Source organism: Dipodomys merriami, unplaced genomic scaffold (assembly GCF_024711535.1).
Source record: "Dipodomys merriami isolate MVZ:Mamm:240054 unplaced genomic scaffold, mDipMer1.0.p SCAF_4, whole genome shotgun sequence".
NCBI classification, from domain to species: domain Eukaryota; kingdom Metazoa; phylum Chordata; class Mammalia; order Rodentia; family Heteromyidae; genus Dipodomys; species Dipodomys merriami.
The window spans coordinates 15,945,428-15,963,352 of NW_027205603.1; the positions used below are offsets into that span (position 1 = coordinate 15,945,428).

Genomic DNA, 17,925 nt, shown 5'->3' on the forward strand with positions numbered 1-17,925 from the left:
CCAAGAAGAGCTGGTAAGGCAGGGCTGGGCCAGCATGAGTCCCAGTCTCCATGTCCGTTTCCGAATGTCTAGTTAGAGATCATGAAAGGTGGTTTCATCTCCACCTTTCCCCACCAATAATGTGAACACAGTTTGCAGTAAAATCAGCTTTTGTGTGAGACTTGAGAGCCACAGATTTGAGTATCTGCATCCTAGAAATGGGAGCTGCCTTCTTTAACATTTGTGAGTTTGTCTCATGATCTATCTTCATACAGCCTGGGACTTTTTTTTTCTTTTTGATTAAAAGGAGGATATATAAATCTTAGAAAATGTTGGTTAGGCTTGTTTACCAAGTAAATAGCATGTGATTTTAGCATTTTTCATAAAAACTGGCATTTCCATTGACTGGTCAGGGTGACTGTGAGTGGGGTGGCTCACGGGGGCCTTGTGTAGAGCCCCCTGCCCCGTGTTGACTGCATGGGGGAACTGATGTAAAGAGTAGTTCCTTCAAACTCGAATCATCACTCTTAACTTTGCAGTGCTCCATAACAACCTCTGAAGAGTTGGAAAGATTCTATAATTATTGGTACCAAGATACGCAGATATGAGAGTTACCTTATTTTCAACTCTGCTACCCAGTAATAGAACTCCTTCAGTCTTTCCATCCCCCCTTGTCCTTTTGTTTAGAATAGAATGACTCCGAATAAGAGATCTTTAATCTCTTAAAATTGGAATTATTGACATACCAATGAGAAAAAGCTACAAGAGACATCAAAGAATATATATAAAAGGGCAAAGTAGTAAAACTCTAAGTGACCTTAGGACCTGCCTGACTAGACTAAGGATTTTCCCACAATATGGTATTTGAAATACACATTTAACTGTTTTCAAAGAACCTCTGGATCATTCTCATGCACATAAAAATTCCAAATCATGCTACTCTGAGGCACTTGAGAATGTTTTTCCTTTCTGCTGAATATTTGAAAAAGCTTTGGTGATTTTATAGTCCTAATATAGGTGTTAAGTCTGTCCTGATTGGCTCCTTTGACATTTCTTTATGGAATGGAAATCTCTTGTGTTTGACTTTGGGAATATGGCAAGAACATGATAAAGGCAGCGGTCTAGATAATAACAAGAGAAGACATTACAAAATTATAGCAAGATCAGCCCAAGAAGTGCTGCATGGGGGTGATTGGGGGAGGCAATGTGGATGGACTCACAGCTCTGTGAAGAGGAGTCTAGTCATGACCTCCAGGTAGAGAGACTACACAGTCACAGCTGGTTATAAGGTGATGGCTCTTGCTGCCACAGTACCTGCACGCAGGAAGCTGCAGGTGTGAGCCGACGGGGAGCAGGTGACATCTGGGATCCTCCGATGATGAGGAAAAGCAAATGGATTCCAATGGGGTTGACATAGGAGTTTCTTCGAATTTTCTATACTTTTTTCTCCTTTCTTTGGCTGTACCTCTCATTGAAGGCATCAGTCCTGTCATCACTTACAGCAGTATAGTTCATGTAACATGGGATGTGTGGTAGTATACCGGCTGCTATTTTTTCATATACCTTCTGTCCTCTGGAGGGTTGGTCATGAGTTTGAATATGTAACAGATAGTAAATAAGTATTTTAAGTATTTGTTCAATCCCTTCCTTCCTTCCTTCCTTCCTTCCTTCCTTCCTTCCTTCCTTCCTTCCTTCCTTCCTTCCTTCCTTCGTTCTTTTTTTTTTTTTTTTTTTGGTTGATCATGGGGTTTGAACTCAGGGTCTGGGCACTGTCCCTGATCTCTTTGGCTCAAGGCTATTGCTCTACCACTTGAGCCACAGCACCACTTCCTATTTGTTCAATTTATTTCGTATTTCATGTTTTCTCAGACATTTTATAGTCTGCGTGTTTGATCTCTTCCACTTTTATTTCATCCATGAGGAAAATGAGGCGTTAGTTTGATAACTAGCCTGTTCAGGGCCCTCAGTGTGTTCAGGGTGAGAAGGGACCAACCTCTGCCTCCCCCTGATGCCCAGAGCAGGTGATTGACACAGGCAATGACACCATGGGCCACTACTGTCTTCTGGAGAGAAGAGACGCTTACCATGAGCCAAGACACCAGCCTCCCCATCTGCCTTCAAGGGTGCCCCGAAGCCATGTAAGCCTTGGCTTTAGAGCATCCTTAGGAAGGCTTCACACAACCATAAAATTCCAAACATGGAAATGGTGGCTTTGCAATATAAAGCCTTCCTTCCAGCATGTACGAATAAAATAAACTCCTGACACCAGGAATGGAAACGATCACCTTGGAGCTGGTGTGTTTACTCAGAGCAAACCCCAGGAAGTCATCTGCTGTGTCCACGTTGCCTTCTGATTCTACATCTGGAGCCACGCAGCAAAGACTGGTTGGCTCTGCACAAATTCCAATTGAGTCCAGGTTTGCCAGCATGGTGCTAGGATGTTTGGATGTCCAGCCTGAAGTCAGGATGGGCAAACTGGAGCATGAAGTACCCTCTTTGGTCTTCTTCACATTGCATGTGTTGGGCCAGCTTTTACTTCACTTTTGTAACTCTGGCTTTGCCCTGAAATGCTAAACTGTAATATACAGTCTGAGTTCAAGATATATTTTGAAAGAGGAAAGGAAAATGAAGTCTTCTGAGTATTATCCAAACCTATACTGGCAATTCTGCTTTACTTGCATTTTCTCTTTAAATTTATGGCTTGCCTATAAATCTCTCTTCTTTTGTAACAGAACATAACAATTTTAATTTCTACTGCTGGAATTTTAAGTATTGTGGAAGTACATTGAGAATAATAAGTAGCATTTTTTATAAAAAAGTGTTTCAAAAGATGAAATTTATTTTCTCCTCACTGTAGTTTCAGTTTCTGCATTTCTTGGTCATAGTTTCTTACACTCAAAGTGAAAATGAATATCTTGCGTACTGAAGCGTGGAAAATAACGTTACTTGGAATTTTCTATGGAAATTATCACTGAAGTGATTCTGTGGTTCAAATCTTCTGACATTATCAACTACTTCTGAAGAAGAAAAACTCTTTACATACACATTTACAACTAGCAAAACTCTTTAGCATCTAAGAGGCTTTGATTAATTGGAATTGACTTTAAAGTACCCTTAATGATGTCCCGTTAGCTCCCAGGTAAGAGGAATACTGCTGAATCTACTCTAAACCAGGGGGTATGCTTTGTGGAGAAGTGGACACGAAATGAAGCCTTGCTTCAAATGTGATGTGGAGATCTACTTCCTCTCTTTTGTGTCTTCGTGCCTTTAGTTTATGTGGTTTTTGCCTTTAAGACTTGGCGTGTAACGCAGATCCTCTGTGAGGTAGAGAGAAAAAGTGCAGCCACTTGGTCATTTGGCCCTAACTGTTGTGAAATGGAGAGAAACCCAGGCGTTTGTGGAGTGCTGTGTGTTTCCGTAGTGATGCAAGGGCAATGACCGGGGTCAGAGCCAGGCAGGCATCTGCAAAGGAGCCAGCTTCTGCCTATGGTCTCCATCACTACCGTTGACCTCTTCATCCTCCTGTCTTCTCTTGCTGCCTCTGCCAGCTATCAGTCATCTGTTGTGTACATATTCTCTTCTTTTCATTATCATGTTATACTATGTCTGTTGTGTAAGTAGTGTCTGTATGTTATTTACCTATATCTTATTATCACAGAAGTCATTTGTTATTTCAAAAAAGGCCAAGACAAAAAAAAAATCCTATACTAGGAAGTCTGATATGCAAATTTGCTGTGAGAATTAGTCCTGACTGTTGGACCTCTGTCTACAGATGCTTAAGTAGTCCTGGATTTAAAACATAGCCAACCCAGGTGCCAATGGCTCCGCCTATAATTCTAGCTACTCAGGAGGCTGAGATCTCTGAGGACCATGGTTCAGAGCCAGCCCAGGCAGGAAAAGCCATGAAACTCTTATATCCAATAAACCACCAGTAAACCAGAAGTGGTGCTGTGACTCAAGTGGTAGAACACTTGACTTGAGGTGAAGAGCTGAGGGACAGCGCTCAGACCCAGAGTTCAAGCCCTATGATCCCTCTCCAATGTATAGCAAAGTTATTTTTAGCCTTGATGCCCCCAATGACCTAGTCCCAGTACTACAGACATTGTAACCTTTTGGGTAATCTACAATCTGAGCTGCTGTCCGACACATTTTGATAATAGAATGAATATGGACCCCTCTTCCTTTTCTTTCACAGTCACCAGATAGTTATGTGATCACCTGCAGTTGTCCTGATAGTCAGTGTGGCTGCCTCAGTCCAGCTGCACATTCACAAGTGTGTGTCAGGAACAGACCGCCTGTGCTCTGTGGCTAGACTTGTGAGTGAATTCCTCCATGCACCATTCCTAGGTTGTAATGTAGAGTCAGGATAAGTTCTGTAGGACATGATCCTTTCTGTACAGGCTTTGCACTCTGGTTGTAGGGACAAGCTGTTTTCATACGTATGTTATGAAAACAAGCCGCTGAGGCCTTGGAATTCAAGCAGCATCCTGAGAACAGCACTACGGTGATGGGGTCCCGTGGCACCATCTGAGTCACAGAGTCTGGGGGAGCAGAGCCGGAAGTGGGGGCTAAGTTCATCCTCCACAGAGGATGATGAGCTACTTAAGAGAATTCACAGGCACACCCGAGAAAGACAAGTACCCCTTTTCTGGGCACCAACTGTATCCAGTTAGGCTAGAGTAGAAGATTCTAAGTGGTTTTTTGGTTGATAGAAACATTTTTGAGCCGGGTAGACATTTTCCCTTAGCTACAAAGTCCTGGGTAAGAAACAAATACAGTATGTCATGGTCTTTCGCCTGAAAATCAGTTGGTATGAGGAGTGGAAGGGATTATTTGGGATATTGGAGACGGAGGCCTGCAGATTTTTCTGTAAAGGGCCAAGTGGAGAAGGGCCCTGGCATTGCAGGTGGCACGGGTGAGTGCTAGCTTCTCAGTCTGTGCCAGGGCCAGGCTGTCAGCAGGGAACCCCACTTTACCCACAGGCAGGACACAGCACTTGCTGTATCGCTGAGTGTGCTGGCCCTGACCTGGGGAGTGTGTGTGGCATGGGGAGGCCCTTCTGTCCTGTCCCACGTCACCGCTGCTAGGTTCTCAAAGGATGGAGACCTGTGGGACTCCTTAGTCTCGTCTGGAGATGACATAGTTGGCGTAGTTTAGTTATCCAACCACATAAAATCCCTACTTTGAAATTTTTGTCTCTCTGGGGTGTGTTTCTGCATCTGTGAGGGGCGTAAAGGGAGATACCCTGTGAGGTCGACACTAGCATCTCTCCTTCGTGAAGGAGTTCTGGTCTGCGGAGGATGTACAAGAGGGGTGTATCCATCTACATTTCCAGGTTTAGCATTCAGAGCTTTACAAAATCATATCCAATCCCAAGGAAGGCAAAGTCCATGTCCTTTGAAGTTGGTCTTAGTGAAAATTAAAGACAGTTCCCCCTCACGTGTAAATGTTCAGTGGGGAAATTAGTGAAAATTTAGTTGAATTGAGTATAGAAGAAAATGTGGAATGCAACTAGGACTTATGAAGACCAGACTTGTATTTAGAGTTGTAAATGCAACAACCAGTCCATGGTGTGTGTGGAGTGTCTGGGGCAGTGGCTGGAAAGCCACCTGACCAGTTTGCAGTGGCAAGATAGCTCTGAAGCTGAGGTACAACCTTCATCCATTGTCACCCTGCACAGGTACCCCTATTTGCTGTGTTTCCTGTTTTTCCTCTGCTTCGAGGTATTCCTTCTGGTGACCCGAGCAGGCTGTGGCTTTCATTTTTTAAGTGCTAAGCAGGAAACAAAATGGATTAGACAGCATTGCAACTAGCACCGGAAGGGCTACTTCACTGGCTCCGTTCAAAGGATGGCTGGGGAAAGCCCGTAAGGTGAAAGCAGTGAATCATTTGCTTCTACGGGGGCTGGAGTAGCTGTCTTCTCTGGTTAGCTGAACATTTTGTGTGTGTGTGTGTGTGTGTGTGTGTTCTCACGTGCGTGAGTGTGTGTGTGTGTGTGTGTGTGTGTGTGTGTGTGTGTGTGTGTGTGTGTGTGTGACATGGAGGGAGCGTATTTCTGTTTTGCCTTCTAAGGGAAAGAAGAGCCACTTATCCTGTAAGCAAGAGATAAAAGATTAGGTCAGGCAAAATTTTTCCCAATCCTCTTGGAGTGCCAGTCCTTACTCCCTTTTACTCTGCTCTCAAATATGTTGAAATACAGTAGACAGGTGAGGGCTATCTGCCCATTGGCATTCTACTTTCCTTGATGAGCCTGGACCTTCAGCAGAGGCTTTGTGGATCTTCTAGGCTTTGGGGTTTCATTTTTTTTCAGACAGTTTTATCACCTTTCTCCAAAGCCACGTGTGTCTTTCATTCTGTTGTGTTGCAGGTTCAGTGCTTTGTAGAAAGAAATCAAAAGGGTAAAGTGTGAAAGCAACTTCACAGCCAGCCTTTGGAGAAATAGTTTATTCCGGTATTTTCCTCATGAATTGCAAGGATACTTCCCAGCATGCCAGGGTGTATATGGAGGCAGTGGTAGTAGTATAGTGGGCATTTGTTCTAGAATAAAGTTTCACAAGACACTTCCAGAAGTGATTGGGTATCAAAAGTGATCTATGAACAGCTAATGGCTGCAATTGTAATGTTCACCACAGTGGTGAGATTGGATATATTAAGCCACACTGGCTTAGTATTTGCCTAATTATTGTACAAATCCTTTCTTTCACAGTGGCTAATATGCATTTAGTCTAAGAAAAGCTTAATGACTGAGAAGGCGATGCATGAGGCTTTGCGGCCTCACATTCAGATACTAGTCGTGCATTTCATTAGGCAGATGGACACAGTGAGCTCTGCAGTCTCAGGGCCAGTCAGCCTGTGGAGGGAGGGCTGCTCCCATCAGGACAGTGGATCGTACTATTTGATTGAAACTTGAATTTTTTTTTCTTTGAAGAATGATGGATGGTTTGATCAAAATGTTAGAACTCTTTTTTAGACAGATTCCAAAAGAATTCAAGGGCAGAATCAGTATTCTTGGTACATCGGAACTTAGCATTAGAAAAAGCTGTTGCATTGTTAATGAAGGTTATTTTTTGTCTCCTACCCACCCATAGTGGCTTAACATTTAGGGGAGATGTAAACATGGTCTTGACCTCCCTTCTCCTCTGCATGTGAATCTTTGGCTTTGACGTCTGAATTCTTATTTCAATGATAAGTACTGTCCTCATGTATTTTGAATTTTAGTAAGTTCGTCTTTTGCTTTGTTTTATCTGATGTTTCCTTTGGTCTTAGTGATTTGGCTTTCATAAAAAAATACTCTAGTTTAAAGTCCTTGTGACTGACATGCTTGATTAAGGGGGAAAATCTCATTAATAGAAGGAGATGACAATCAGTAATGGTATTGGCCAGCTCTCTCCAACCCAGACTGTTACACCATCCATTGTCAATTCAGTTGATGAGAGCGCATGCAGATCAGGCAGCTCTCTGTACCAGCAGACGTGAGTGAGATCGCCAGATTTAATTCTGGACCCTTGAGCTGCAACTGAGCCAGAAGGGGCCAGGGCTGAGCATGTATTGAGAAAATAAGTTTCATGTAGCAAGAGCGTTGTGACTATCTCATTGAGGATGTATAAGGGTAGGGGAAGATGTCAAGGTGAATGATGCATGTTTTTTCTTTTCCAACTGCAAAGGCAGAGAAAACATAGTTTTATAACTGTTTCCTTAGATAGACTCCATTAAATGATGCACTTTATCCATTGAGACCATTCTGAAGGTTTTTTTTTCCTTCTCTTGCAGGCGACATCACACAAAAAGGATATGAAAAGAAGAGGTCAAAATTAATTGGAGCCTACCTTCCCCAGCCTCCACGTATGTACAGGTTGATGGGTGGCATAAGCATCTGTGTTTAACTGAGACAGAACTGAAATTCCTTAGTCCGGAATGTGCATGAAGAGCATACATTTGGCTGGCACACCCACCATATCTGATTCCTTTGTGTGATGATGACACATACGTTTTGTAAGTCTAGAAGGCACATGTGGTTTTCTTAGAAACATGCTTAATTAATTTAATAGATCTGTTGGTTACTTTGAAATGCTATACTGGCAAAATGTGAGTATTTGTGATTTAAATGTGATCTTTGGATTAATGGATTAGTTATCATGGTTGATGATGATTTACAAAAGGGTTTTGGGGATGTCATGGGGTGGGAGGGAGATGCCTAGAAAATGACACAGAAGTGTGGAAGCCGGTTGTGTTTGGAGGTGGCTCGTGTATGCATGGCACCAATCGCTGAAAAGTGCCAAGAGTGTCTCTAGGTGCTCAGGCGTGAAGCCTCTCCTGCACTTGACCCAGGCTCTGTCCATGTCAAGGAGAAGAGACAGTTCTGGGCACAAGTCCCAGCGCCCCCTCCCCTGACACCTTAGTTTACTTGGAGGGCTGGACTGTGAATGTGGCGTTGCCATTGTGCTCGTAGTTTCGTTGGGGAACTTGGGTTGTGTGTGTACAGTTCCTGTCTGGATGTTAAGGAGGTTGGTGCGCAGTGGCCCCGTGTGTGTAGGCTTCTTGGCTGATGCTGCCCTTCCTGTGGTTAGCGCTGCGTGTGAGGGGCAGGGAAGGAGTGTCACTGGAGCAGAGGGGCCAAGGTGGCCAGGCCCTGGCCAGAAGGCACTGGGTGAGGGTCGTCCACCTGGCCTTCCCCCCGCTGGACTCTGGTCTCAGGTAGAAGCCCTTGCTGTTCCCTCCGGGGTCCACGTCCAGTGGTTAGCCCGGGCCCAGCTGCGGGCCGGCTCACCGTTGTCTTTACCGAACAAAAGTGAAACAGAAGCAGTTCCCCGTCCCGGAGGCCAGCACCGGAGGAGGCCGGTGTCGGAGGAGGCCGGTGCTGGAGCCACAGGCCGGCCCTGCGCTCCCTCCGGCGCTCGGTGGCTGTTCTGCATGGGGTCGGCAGCTCTGCTCAGCGCTGTAACAAATTTAAAAAAAACTAAAGTCTGAATTAATTAGTTTTTTTTCAACTTGTTACAGCAGCGAATGGAGCTGCCGTGGTTCGGTGTAGACTGCAGCACAGTGAAGTGGCGACGAGGAGAGCCTTCCGTCCTGCCCACATCGGGGTGTGCGACATCCGAGAAGCCGCGGCCCGGGAGCGGGAGCGGGCCGCCAGCGCCGCGGGGAACCGGCCTCTGTTTTACTTTCGTTTCGGTGAGCTGCGTGGCCCAGACCCCGGCCAGGGCCAGCACCTGGGACCAGCACCCAGGGCCAGCACTCAGGGTCAGCACCCAGGGCCAGCAACCAAGGCCAGGCATGGCCCAGAGACCCAGGCTGAGAGTCAACACCCAGGGCCAGCACCCAAAGCTGGGCATGGCCCAGAGACCCCGGCCAGAGGCTAGCACCAAGGGCCAGCACCCAGGGCCTGGCATAGCCCAAAGACCCTGGCCAGAGGCCAGCACCCAGGGCCAGCACCCAGGGTCAGCACAAGGGCCTGGTGTGGCCCAGAGACCCTGGCCGGGGTCCATCACCTAGGGCTGGGCATAGCCCAGAGACCCGGGGTTCCATCACCAAGGGCCGGGCCAGAGCCCAGCCAGAGCCTGTCACCAGGCACAGGGCATGGTCCAGGTCTAGCCAGGGACCGACACCCAGGGCTCCTGTCATGCTCCTAAGGCAGAGCTAGCATGGACCGGCATTGGCCTATCCAGAGCCCGGGCCCTGGCAGTGTCGATGTTCTCGCTCACAGGAAGTGCTACAGGACATTTGAGGAAAGAAAGGCTGCATGACAGATCATGAAATCCTTCTTAAAATGGTTGGCCTTCTGATTGTCTTATGACCAGAAACCTAGGCAAAATGTGATTCAATCTTGGTGATTTTGAGAGGTAGAAGATTAGTGTCACCAAAGATCAAGTTTAGAAACCTTTGAACTGGAAACATCAAACCAGCTAACCATAGGGTATATTCTTGGTAGGGGGGAGGAAAAGGGGAGATCCCACTGAAAGATGGAATTACTTCCTATGGAGCATTGTATGGAAGAAGCCCACAAGGTGGAAGATGACTTGAAAGTACCCTTGAACAGGATAAGGAAATAAGCATTTGTAGATTGGGTTTTGGGGTTCGTGTTCAGGGTTCTTTCTCAAATCAAATGCACTGTTTTAAAATCACGGACAAATAATAAGACTGGGGGTATGGCTGTCTGCATGTGTAAGACCGTAGGTGTGATTATGTAGAGGAGATGGGATGGAGAGTGGGAGGGGGTGGGAGCTGAACTTGGGTCTTGCAAGTGGTCATTGGGGTCTGTAGCTCACTTATGCAGCTGGTGGTCTGTGGCTCCCACCCAGGAATCTCAGAAGTGGACAGACACCCCATCCCACCCAGGAATCTCAGAAGTGGACAGACACCCCAGCTGTCTCTCAGCTTTGGCTGTCTCTTATCCCCCAGTGACCATTCTGATGGTTACCACAACATTTTAAGGAACAGATAGAGGGTTGAAGAATCAGTGATAGAGTCGCATGTTACTTGTGAGGTCTGTTTTGTTTTGAATTTTGGATTGAAATATGTAACAATAGAACTTCCTCAGGAGTGTGGGTTTGCTGAGCTCTGTTCCACACCACAGGCCAGCTTAGCCTGGCCATGATTCCAGGCCAGTCCCATCACTTAGGATAGTGAGTCGGTCCCAGCTGCTTTGCAGTGTTTATCACTCACTCACTGGCTCAGAAGCTGTTGTTGGGCGGAGAATCCATAACCATTTAGCACTTTGTTCTGTAGGAAGGAGTAAATAAAACAGTCATTTTTAAAGCAGAAGATTCTTTCCTGTTTCTATCTATGGATTAATTCTAGGATCTGTTTGAAAGACACATTTTTTTTTTTAGAATAGTGTACTATACAGTTTCCTATACGGAGATTGTGTTTGGAGCATCTTTTATTTTATTTTCAGTATTGTAAGTTGAACTTCAGGCCTTGTTCTTGCTAGGCAATCACTGGAAGCCAGGTCTCCAGACCTTTTGGCTTTAGGTTTTTCTTCAGATAGGATTTCATTTCTGCCCAGGGCAAGCCTCAGATTTCCTACTTGTGGTCTCTTGACATAGCTAAGATGCCCTGCCCCACTTTGTTGTTGAAATTGGGTTTTACTAACATTTCACTCAGGCTGGCCTCAAACCTTGATCTTCATCTCCTGAGTAGATAGGATTATAGACAGCAGCAACCACATCTGGCTTATATTACTTTGGTTTACCGAAGAAAATATCGAGATTTCTCCAGAAAGTATTCTAGAAATATTTGTAAGATGTTGCTTAAGACATATGACTAAAGTTTGAATGAAATTAGAATGATTAGCCCCCCAAACTGGAAATGCAGTCTCTTCCTGGAATGCTGTGCATGCAGTGTGGTCTCGGCTACCTAAGGAGGAGAAAGGCTCTTGGAGAGCTGTGGTGAGGTGCATGCTGGAAAGGCAGGTTGTCTTTGCTGAGTGTGTGTTCAATGCCCTACCCAGCTCAGTCCAGATGAGAACTAATGGGGGTGGTGGGGGTAAATCAGAGAATTTAGGTGACAATTATTTTCCAAGAGTAAGTACTCGCGGGAACTTACTCATGTAGCATTTGTCCTCTTGTAGTTTATTTGTTTTTCTTTTTATTGTTTTGTTTTGCCTTTTAGACCACATAGTATTTCTTTTGACAATGTTTTTTTTTTTTCTTTTTTCCTTAAAATCTCCAAACCCGGTTAAACTTGTAAAAATAGAATCCACTCTCTAGCACTCATCTGGGATGTCGTGATACGACTATCAGCTTGTGTAATGCATCTCTTCTGCTTTTAGGGCATGCAACATGGTGATGGAAAGTAGTGAAATTTCAGTGTTACTATGAATAGTAGAACTTGTCTTGCCCAAATATAGTCCTGCTTTCCTTTAGATGCTGGCTAGGTGTCACTTACTGCGTGTCTGGCCAGGAAATGCTTCTCAGCACAGGACTGATACTCCACACTCAGCCTGCTTTTGCTTCAGTAGCCAGGCAGATCCCTGTTCATTTATAAGGACCAAGGATTCACAGTGATGAAGGCCTTTCAGAGATTTGATTAACTTAGCTTGTGTGAGCCAGTTAGCATGTCTGTCTTCTTTCCTTTCTGCACCCTACGATGTCTGGACACAATGTCTGTGGTTCGAGAGAATACATGAATTCCCATTTCCTCTCCCTGGAGATTATAGATGGCTCTGTGTACAGTAGAGGTAGACACACTGCCCTGTCTGGTCTTCCCCTGCCACCCTGCTGGCTGTCCTCAGCTCCCTAGGCGTCTGTGCTGTTTCTTACATTAGGAATCCTGAGCATGCTGTGCCTTTTGTCTGTGCCAGGTTTGGTTCAATGCTCAGCTTAAATGCCACTTCTTCAGGATTTCTTTTCTGGTCCCTGAGTTAGCACAGCCCTAGGTGCTGGTCTTCAGGAAGTCCCGCCTCTGCACCACTTCCTATCGCTGTAGGTGGAAGTGCGCCCTCCCCCGTCCCCCCCAGCAAGAGCTATAGACAGCCTGAAGTTCTCTTGTCCTTGGTGCACAGGAAGCTGTGCCTGCCCACAGGTGAGTGCAGATGGAGGCAGATGGAGGCAGCAGCTGGCTTTTCCTGACCCTTGAGTTCTCCCTCCCACCCCTGCATCCACTGAGCCCCATCCGGCAGGCAGCTCAGTGTTTCCTTGTGCCAAGACAGCAGGAGAACTGGGCCAGATACGCCACTGTCAAAGTGCTCAGTGCTCAGGTTTGTGGGCTGCCTCCAGCCTATGGCTGCAGGCCTGTCTTACCTGTGATGGCCTTTCTGTATTTCTAATCTGGATGAACTCTTAAGTGGCAGTTGGTAACATACAAATGTGCTTGCCAATGAGGGAAGTGTCAAAAATAATGTAATTTGGGACCTTAGCATACTTGGCTAATTCCAATGAGGTGAATTCTGTATAGTTTTGGAATTCAGTGTGTAAAGCCCCCATGTTTGGTGCTCTGACTGAGACGCAGGCAGTTGTTACATGAATTCTGTCACCATGGCCTCTTCAGTGGCCAGTGTGGAGACAGCTTTATTTGAAAACCACATGCAGATTTCCCTCCCAGATTGTGAAAAGCAAGTTGCCTAGACTTGTCAAGAGTTTAGTATTGGTGAATTCTGTGTTTTGGGCACATACAAAATGAAAACATTTACAGTTGAGGATGTGACCCTGAGCCAAGTGCTGTTTGTTGATTTGCCTAGACAGCAAAGCTGGCTGACCAGCTTGCTTGAGTCAGTTGTGGCTCTGCTCTGATTCTTCAAGTTGACGTCACTGGGATTCCTGCGGCAGGGGCACACGGCACCACAATTTTCATTCTACCCAACAGTTCCACATCCTCCGTATAGAAGCCACACCAGCTGGCATGCATGACCTCTTCCTAGCCTGGGCCAAGGGACACATAGGTGTGTGCCAGGTGAGTCTCCTCAGCTGAGAAGCTGTGCTGTTCCCTGTGCCCGTGGTACAGGAGGCTGAGGTGCAAGGTTAAATCTTAAGACGAGGAGGGAAGTAGCAAAGTTGAATCTGAGAGGAGGAGAGAATGAGTATGAGGTTAGTTTTTGCCTGTTAGTAACATGGCATGAGTTCCTTCGGCGTGAACCGAGGGAGGCTGTGAACCTCTGACCACAGAGCACAGCCCAGCTGTGTACCAGGTAACACAGCTGTGCTCTTCTCTGCCATGCCACTGAATGGGGTATTGATTGCCTAGAAACGTTCTTCCCCCACAGTGTTGATTTGATCAGATGACTTTCCTGTTCGTGTGTGTGTGTGTGTGTGTGTGTGTGTGTGTGTGTGTGTGTGTGTATGTGTGTGTGTGTGTGTGTGTGTGTGTGTGTGTGATTTAGTGAACTCGGTTCTTTGTCAGAGATACCAACGGCAAAGGGAACATAGCAAAGCTCACTGTTTGTGTGGTTGGTTGAGGATGTCCACCAAAAGGAAGGCCATGCTCTCACCTCATTCTCTTGAGGGCTGAGGTTATAGGACTGCACCTCCACACCTGTCTTAAACCTTGCTACCATAGCCACACACAAGCCAACACTCAGCTGATGGAATTAGATGTAAATGTCAAATTATCTCAAATTCTGGATCTGCATTTTCATAGTTGGTGAGTTCCTAATCAAATTAAAATTTATCATAGGAATATCACTATTAAGCACCTTTAGAGCCGACACTTATGTCTGTAAAAATAGAGACAGACAGATAGACAGAAATAACAATGCTGGTAATATAACTACGAGATTCACAGGGCTGGGAGGGAATTCCAGGCTTGTGTTTGTGAGGTTCTCATCCAAGTCGATGCAAAATGAACGTCGTATGTTTCTTATCTGTACATACAAGCACTGTTTACTCTCTGGCAAAGTCTTTGATTGAATTCATTGTAGAAATAAGTGCTGCTGTGTAAACCACAGGGTATAATTAGGTGCTGGAAGAGAATAGGACTCTATTCAGACACTTTTTAAAAAAATAGTTTTGAGCTATGGAAAATCCCAGGAGCCTCACAAAGAGTATCAGGCAAGTTTTGCATGCCTGCCAGCCTGTAGTAATTTCCACAGGGCCCTGGGCATGCTCCATGGCTCAGTGGCTCATCCTCAGTGCCAGCAAGAAGCCTGGAGAAATGGATCCCAGTGCACGCCCAGGGAACTGTCACTCACCTAGTAGATGTCCTTGTTTACCACCAAACCAGGGGATCTGTGGCTTAGAGGCAAATTCACTTGCCTGAGTTATGCAATTAGTGGAAATAATACCACAGTTGGGATCAAGGTCACCACCTCTTCAGTCCATCCATATGTTAAGTCTCCTTCCACATATCCCATGTGAGTTCCTTTAGAATCTTTGTTCAGCTAAGGTCTGTCTGTAATCCAAGATATGTGGGAGTGGGAGGTGAGGAAGATAATGATCTGAGGATGGCCCCAGCAAAAGTGCAATGCCTCCTCTGAAAATTAAACTATAGCAAAAAGGGTTTGGAGGAATGACTTAAGTGGTAGAGCACTTGCCAGCTCAAGACACTTGAGTTCAGCCTGTAGTGCTGTCCCTGCCCCCCTGCAAAAAAATATCAGAAACCAGTATTTTTCAGTTTATTTCTCTGATGATCCACATTTGATGTATGAACTGCTCAGTCTTCATCTGACCTCTGATGCATTCTGTTAGAGAGAATGGCTGGCTGGCTCTTGTGTGTCTTATGCCTACAGCAAACTTGAAGACTGTTGTGCTGTTTGGTGTGTGTTTTACCATAGTATCGATGAAATACTCAAATGCATTTACTTACTAACATGAAGTGATGGATTGTTTAGGTGTCAGAAGTATTATTAGGAATTTTCTTTGGGGAATCCTTTTTAATCATATGCTAGAAAATAATTGGCAAAAGTCCTGACATAAAGGGCTTCTCTACTTTCTCTCCCTTTGGTCTTAAAGACGTTTGCACACCTGGCAGATAGAAATGAGAACAGTAGAGGGGCAGGGCTGAAGCTTGGGACTGGACACTGTGTTGTTTGGTCTCAGAAGACACAGCTGGAAAGGAGGGTGGCCGAGGCTGGAGGTGGCATCTGCTCAGAGGGGTTGGCAGCTGTCTTCTGTCATCAGCACAGTAAAGAGAAGTGAAATTGCGGAGTCCTGCCTGGCCTGGGTGGGGAAGGCCTCTGTGGGCAGGGAGAGGAGCTCGGGTCTGTGGGCAGGAGCCCAGGTGGGACCAGGCCTGGCTTCACTACCCTTGGGAGGACACCTGGAGTGGAGGGGGAGGCACAGGCGATCTGAGGCTTCAGAGCGTAATGCGTTTGTTTGTTGACCAGGTGCAGGAACCTGGAAGAGTCAGGTGTGTGGGCACTCGGGGAGGAGCTAAGCTCTCTTGGCTCATCTCTTTTGGTGCCCATTCCCAGTTGAGGGGCAAAATAATCTTACTGACTGACATCGTTGTTATTTAAATTGAGGTGGCCAAGCCCCTGTGGGATCCTTAGGAAAATTACTCATTGATTCCAGAGTATTTCCAGAGTCCATTTGTGGGCCAGGGGGCTGTACTGGCCCTGTAGAGAGCAAGACAGACATCAACTCTTATTGGATCTTACGTGATCTGTCTCTCTAGTGAGGATCTGATTGAATCTACCTCTGTGTTAGATGGGACCCCAGCAGCTTGAGAGGCTCCACGTTTCATTCCTGAGCAGCAACCTCAAATTGTAGTGGTTTCCACCTTGTTTATAAAATATATAAAAACGATGTTGAATAAACATATGGTTTCCATGTTGTTTATAAAAAATATAAAAAATGCTGTCCAATAAGCAAAAAAAATTATAAAAGGGATCACCAAGATACCACCCTATTTGTTCATATTGCAAGCACTATTATTGGGCTTTTGAAGGCTCCTGGAATACAGTCCTGAGTGGGGCTCAGCTCTGGGGCTTTCCCTCTGGAGATCAAGGGCTGGGCTCATCCAGAGCACATCGAGTTCTGGACAGGTGTGTAGGAATTTCTGGAAGTGACTTCTGTCCCAAGTAAAAAGGCAGTTTGAGTAAGAAGAATGTTTAAATGCAACTGAAGAATAGCACAGACTGCCTGAATTCAAATCCTGCCCTGCCTTCACTCCCTCATCAAATGGCAGCGACAACAGCCCCTTGCCCATAGTTGTTATGTTAGAAAATTGAATGTTATGATAATGAAGTACTTACACCAGTACTACAGGCAGTTGTCATTCCTGTCTAGAGATGGGCAGGGGAGTGCTGGAAAGTTAGAGAATATTCCCAGGCAGCAGGATTGGATCCCGTGGCTGTGACTCCAGGGTAGGACCTCTCTCTTGTGCTGTGTGCTCTCTTGTGTTTTTTAGAACACAGACCATGTGGCTAATGGCCTATAAAATATCTGAGAGAGAGGGTGTCTGGTTTTTGGCCTTGTTGTATTTTTGCCTGAGTGGCAGTAACTGTTAGGGGGACAGTCACCCTGTTTTCCTTGGAACACTTTCCTTCTCTGTAACTACTTTGACCACAGTTTCTATGTGAGGCTCTTGATCTGACTTTAGATCTCCCGAGAGCAGAAACTGGACTAAAACATAACCACCTTCTTTGACAAGAGGAACAAAACGTGGGAAAGAAAGGCTGTTTTAGTTGTGTTGGGGTACTTTGAAAGGACTAGCAGTACGTACGCCAACTGCCATGATAATAAAAAGGAAGAGAAGTGTTAATTTCTGAATTATGAAAGGGTACAAGATGGAAAGGTGCCTATCACCTGCTTCCCCCTCCCCTGCCCCCTGTAGACTTCTCCATCTGCCCAGAATCCCGGCCCTGGTGATAGTGGAGCCCCTGTGGTGCGAAGGGGAAGTGCTTGTGTTGTCTGAACCTGGTCCTCTGGCATGGGCCTGGCGGTCCACATCCGTGAGTGTGAGAGTGATCACGGTATCTACTGCTTTACACTCCAGATGCTTTGATTTCGTAAATGGGGGATCTAGTATGGATAAAGTATATTCTTGAAAGATGGTTGATAGGGAATAACTGGAAGAGATCTAGTTTTAAATGAGAAGCACAGCTGGTCTGCCTAATGTGGGACTGCAGACATGCTGTCAGAAGCTGTACAGAAGTCACCGGGGAAAGAGGAATAATCAATCCAGAGGAGTATACAGTACTGAAAACCAGGGATTCACATTTCTATTGTTAATTTTTAAATGTCTGGTTTCTTTTCAATGACTACTGGTTCTTTTCTGAAGAAGCAGCAGTTGATTGCTAATACTTAGTAAAAGTAATTTCTTTTATTTCTGAACCACAGTGATTAGATCCTTCCTGTAGCACTTGATTTGTATCTAGACTGTTCTTTGCCCCACTTCATTGTCTCAGTGAAATAGATGCTGTGATTTTCTTGGCAAATCTAGGTAATCTGTTTGACCAGTATTGCTGAATAATTTTCATTTGGCTAAGATAATACTTTTAGTAATTCATAAAACTGTACCTGACTATATACTTGGTTAAACTATTTTGCATGGACGGGAGTGATTTCCAGG

The 17,925-nt window shown here is 45.5% G+C and overlaps 1 protein-coding gene across 4 annotated transcripts in view; it reads left to right on the forward strand.

The window, feature by feature from the left end:
* Nucleotides 1–17,925, forward strand: part of Dip2c (disco interacting protein 2 homolog C) — a 309,177-nt gene that overhangs the window by 178,675 nt on the left and 112,577 nt on the right. For 2 of the 4 annotated variants that reach the window (XM_069990590.1, XM_069990591.1), the window contains exons 2-3: nt 7,750–7,821; nt 8,977–9,150. In XM_069990590.1, coding sequence (XP_069846691.1) covers nt 7,750–7,821; nt 8,977–9,150 — 246 coding nt within the window. The remainder of the gene's footprint in view (nt 1–7,749; nt 7,822–8,976; nt 9,151–17,925) is intronic. The other 2 variants (XM_069990592.1, XM_069990593.1) reach the window with 1 other exon arrangement.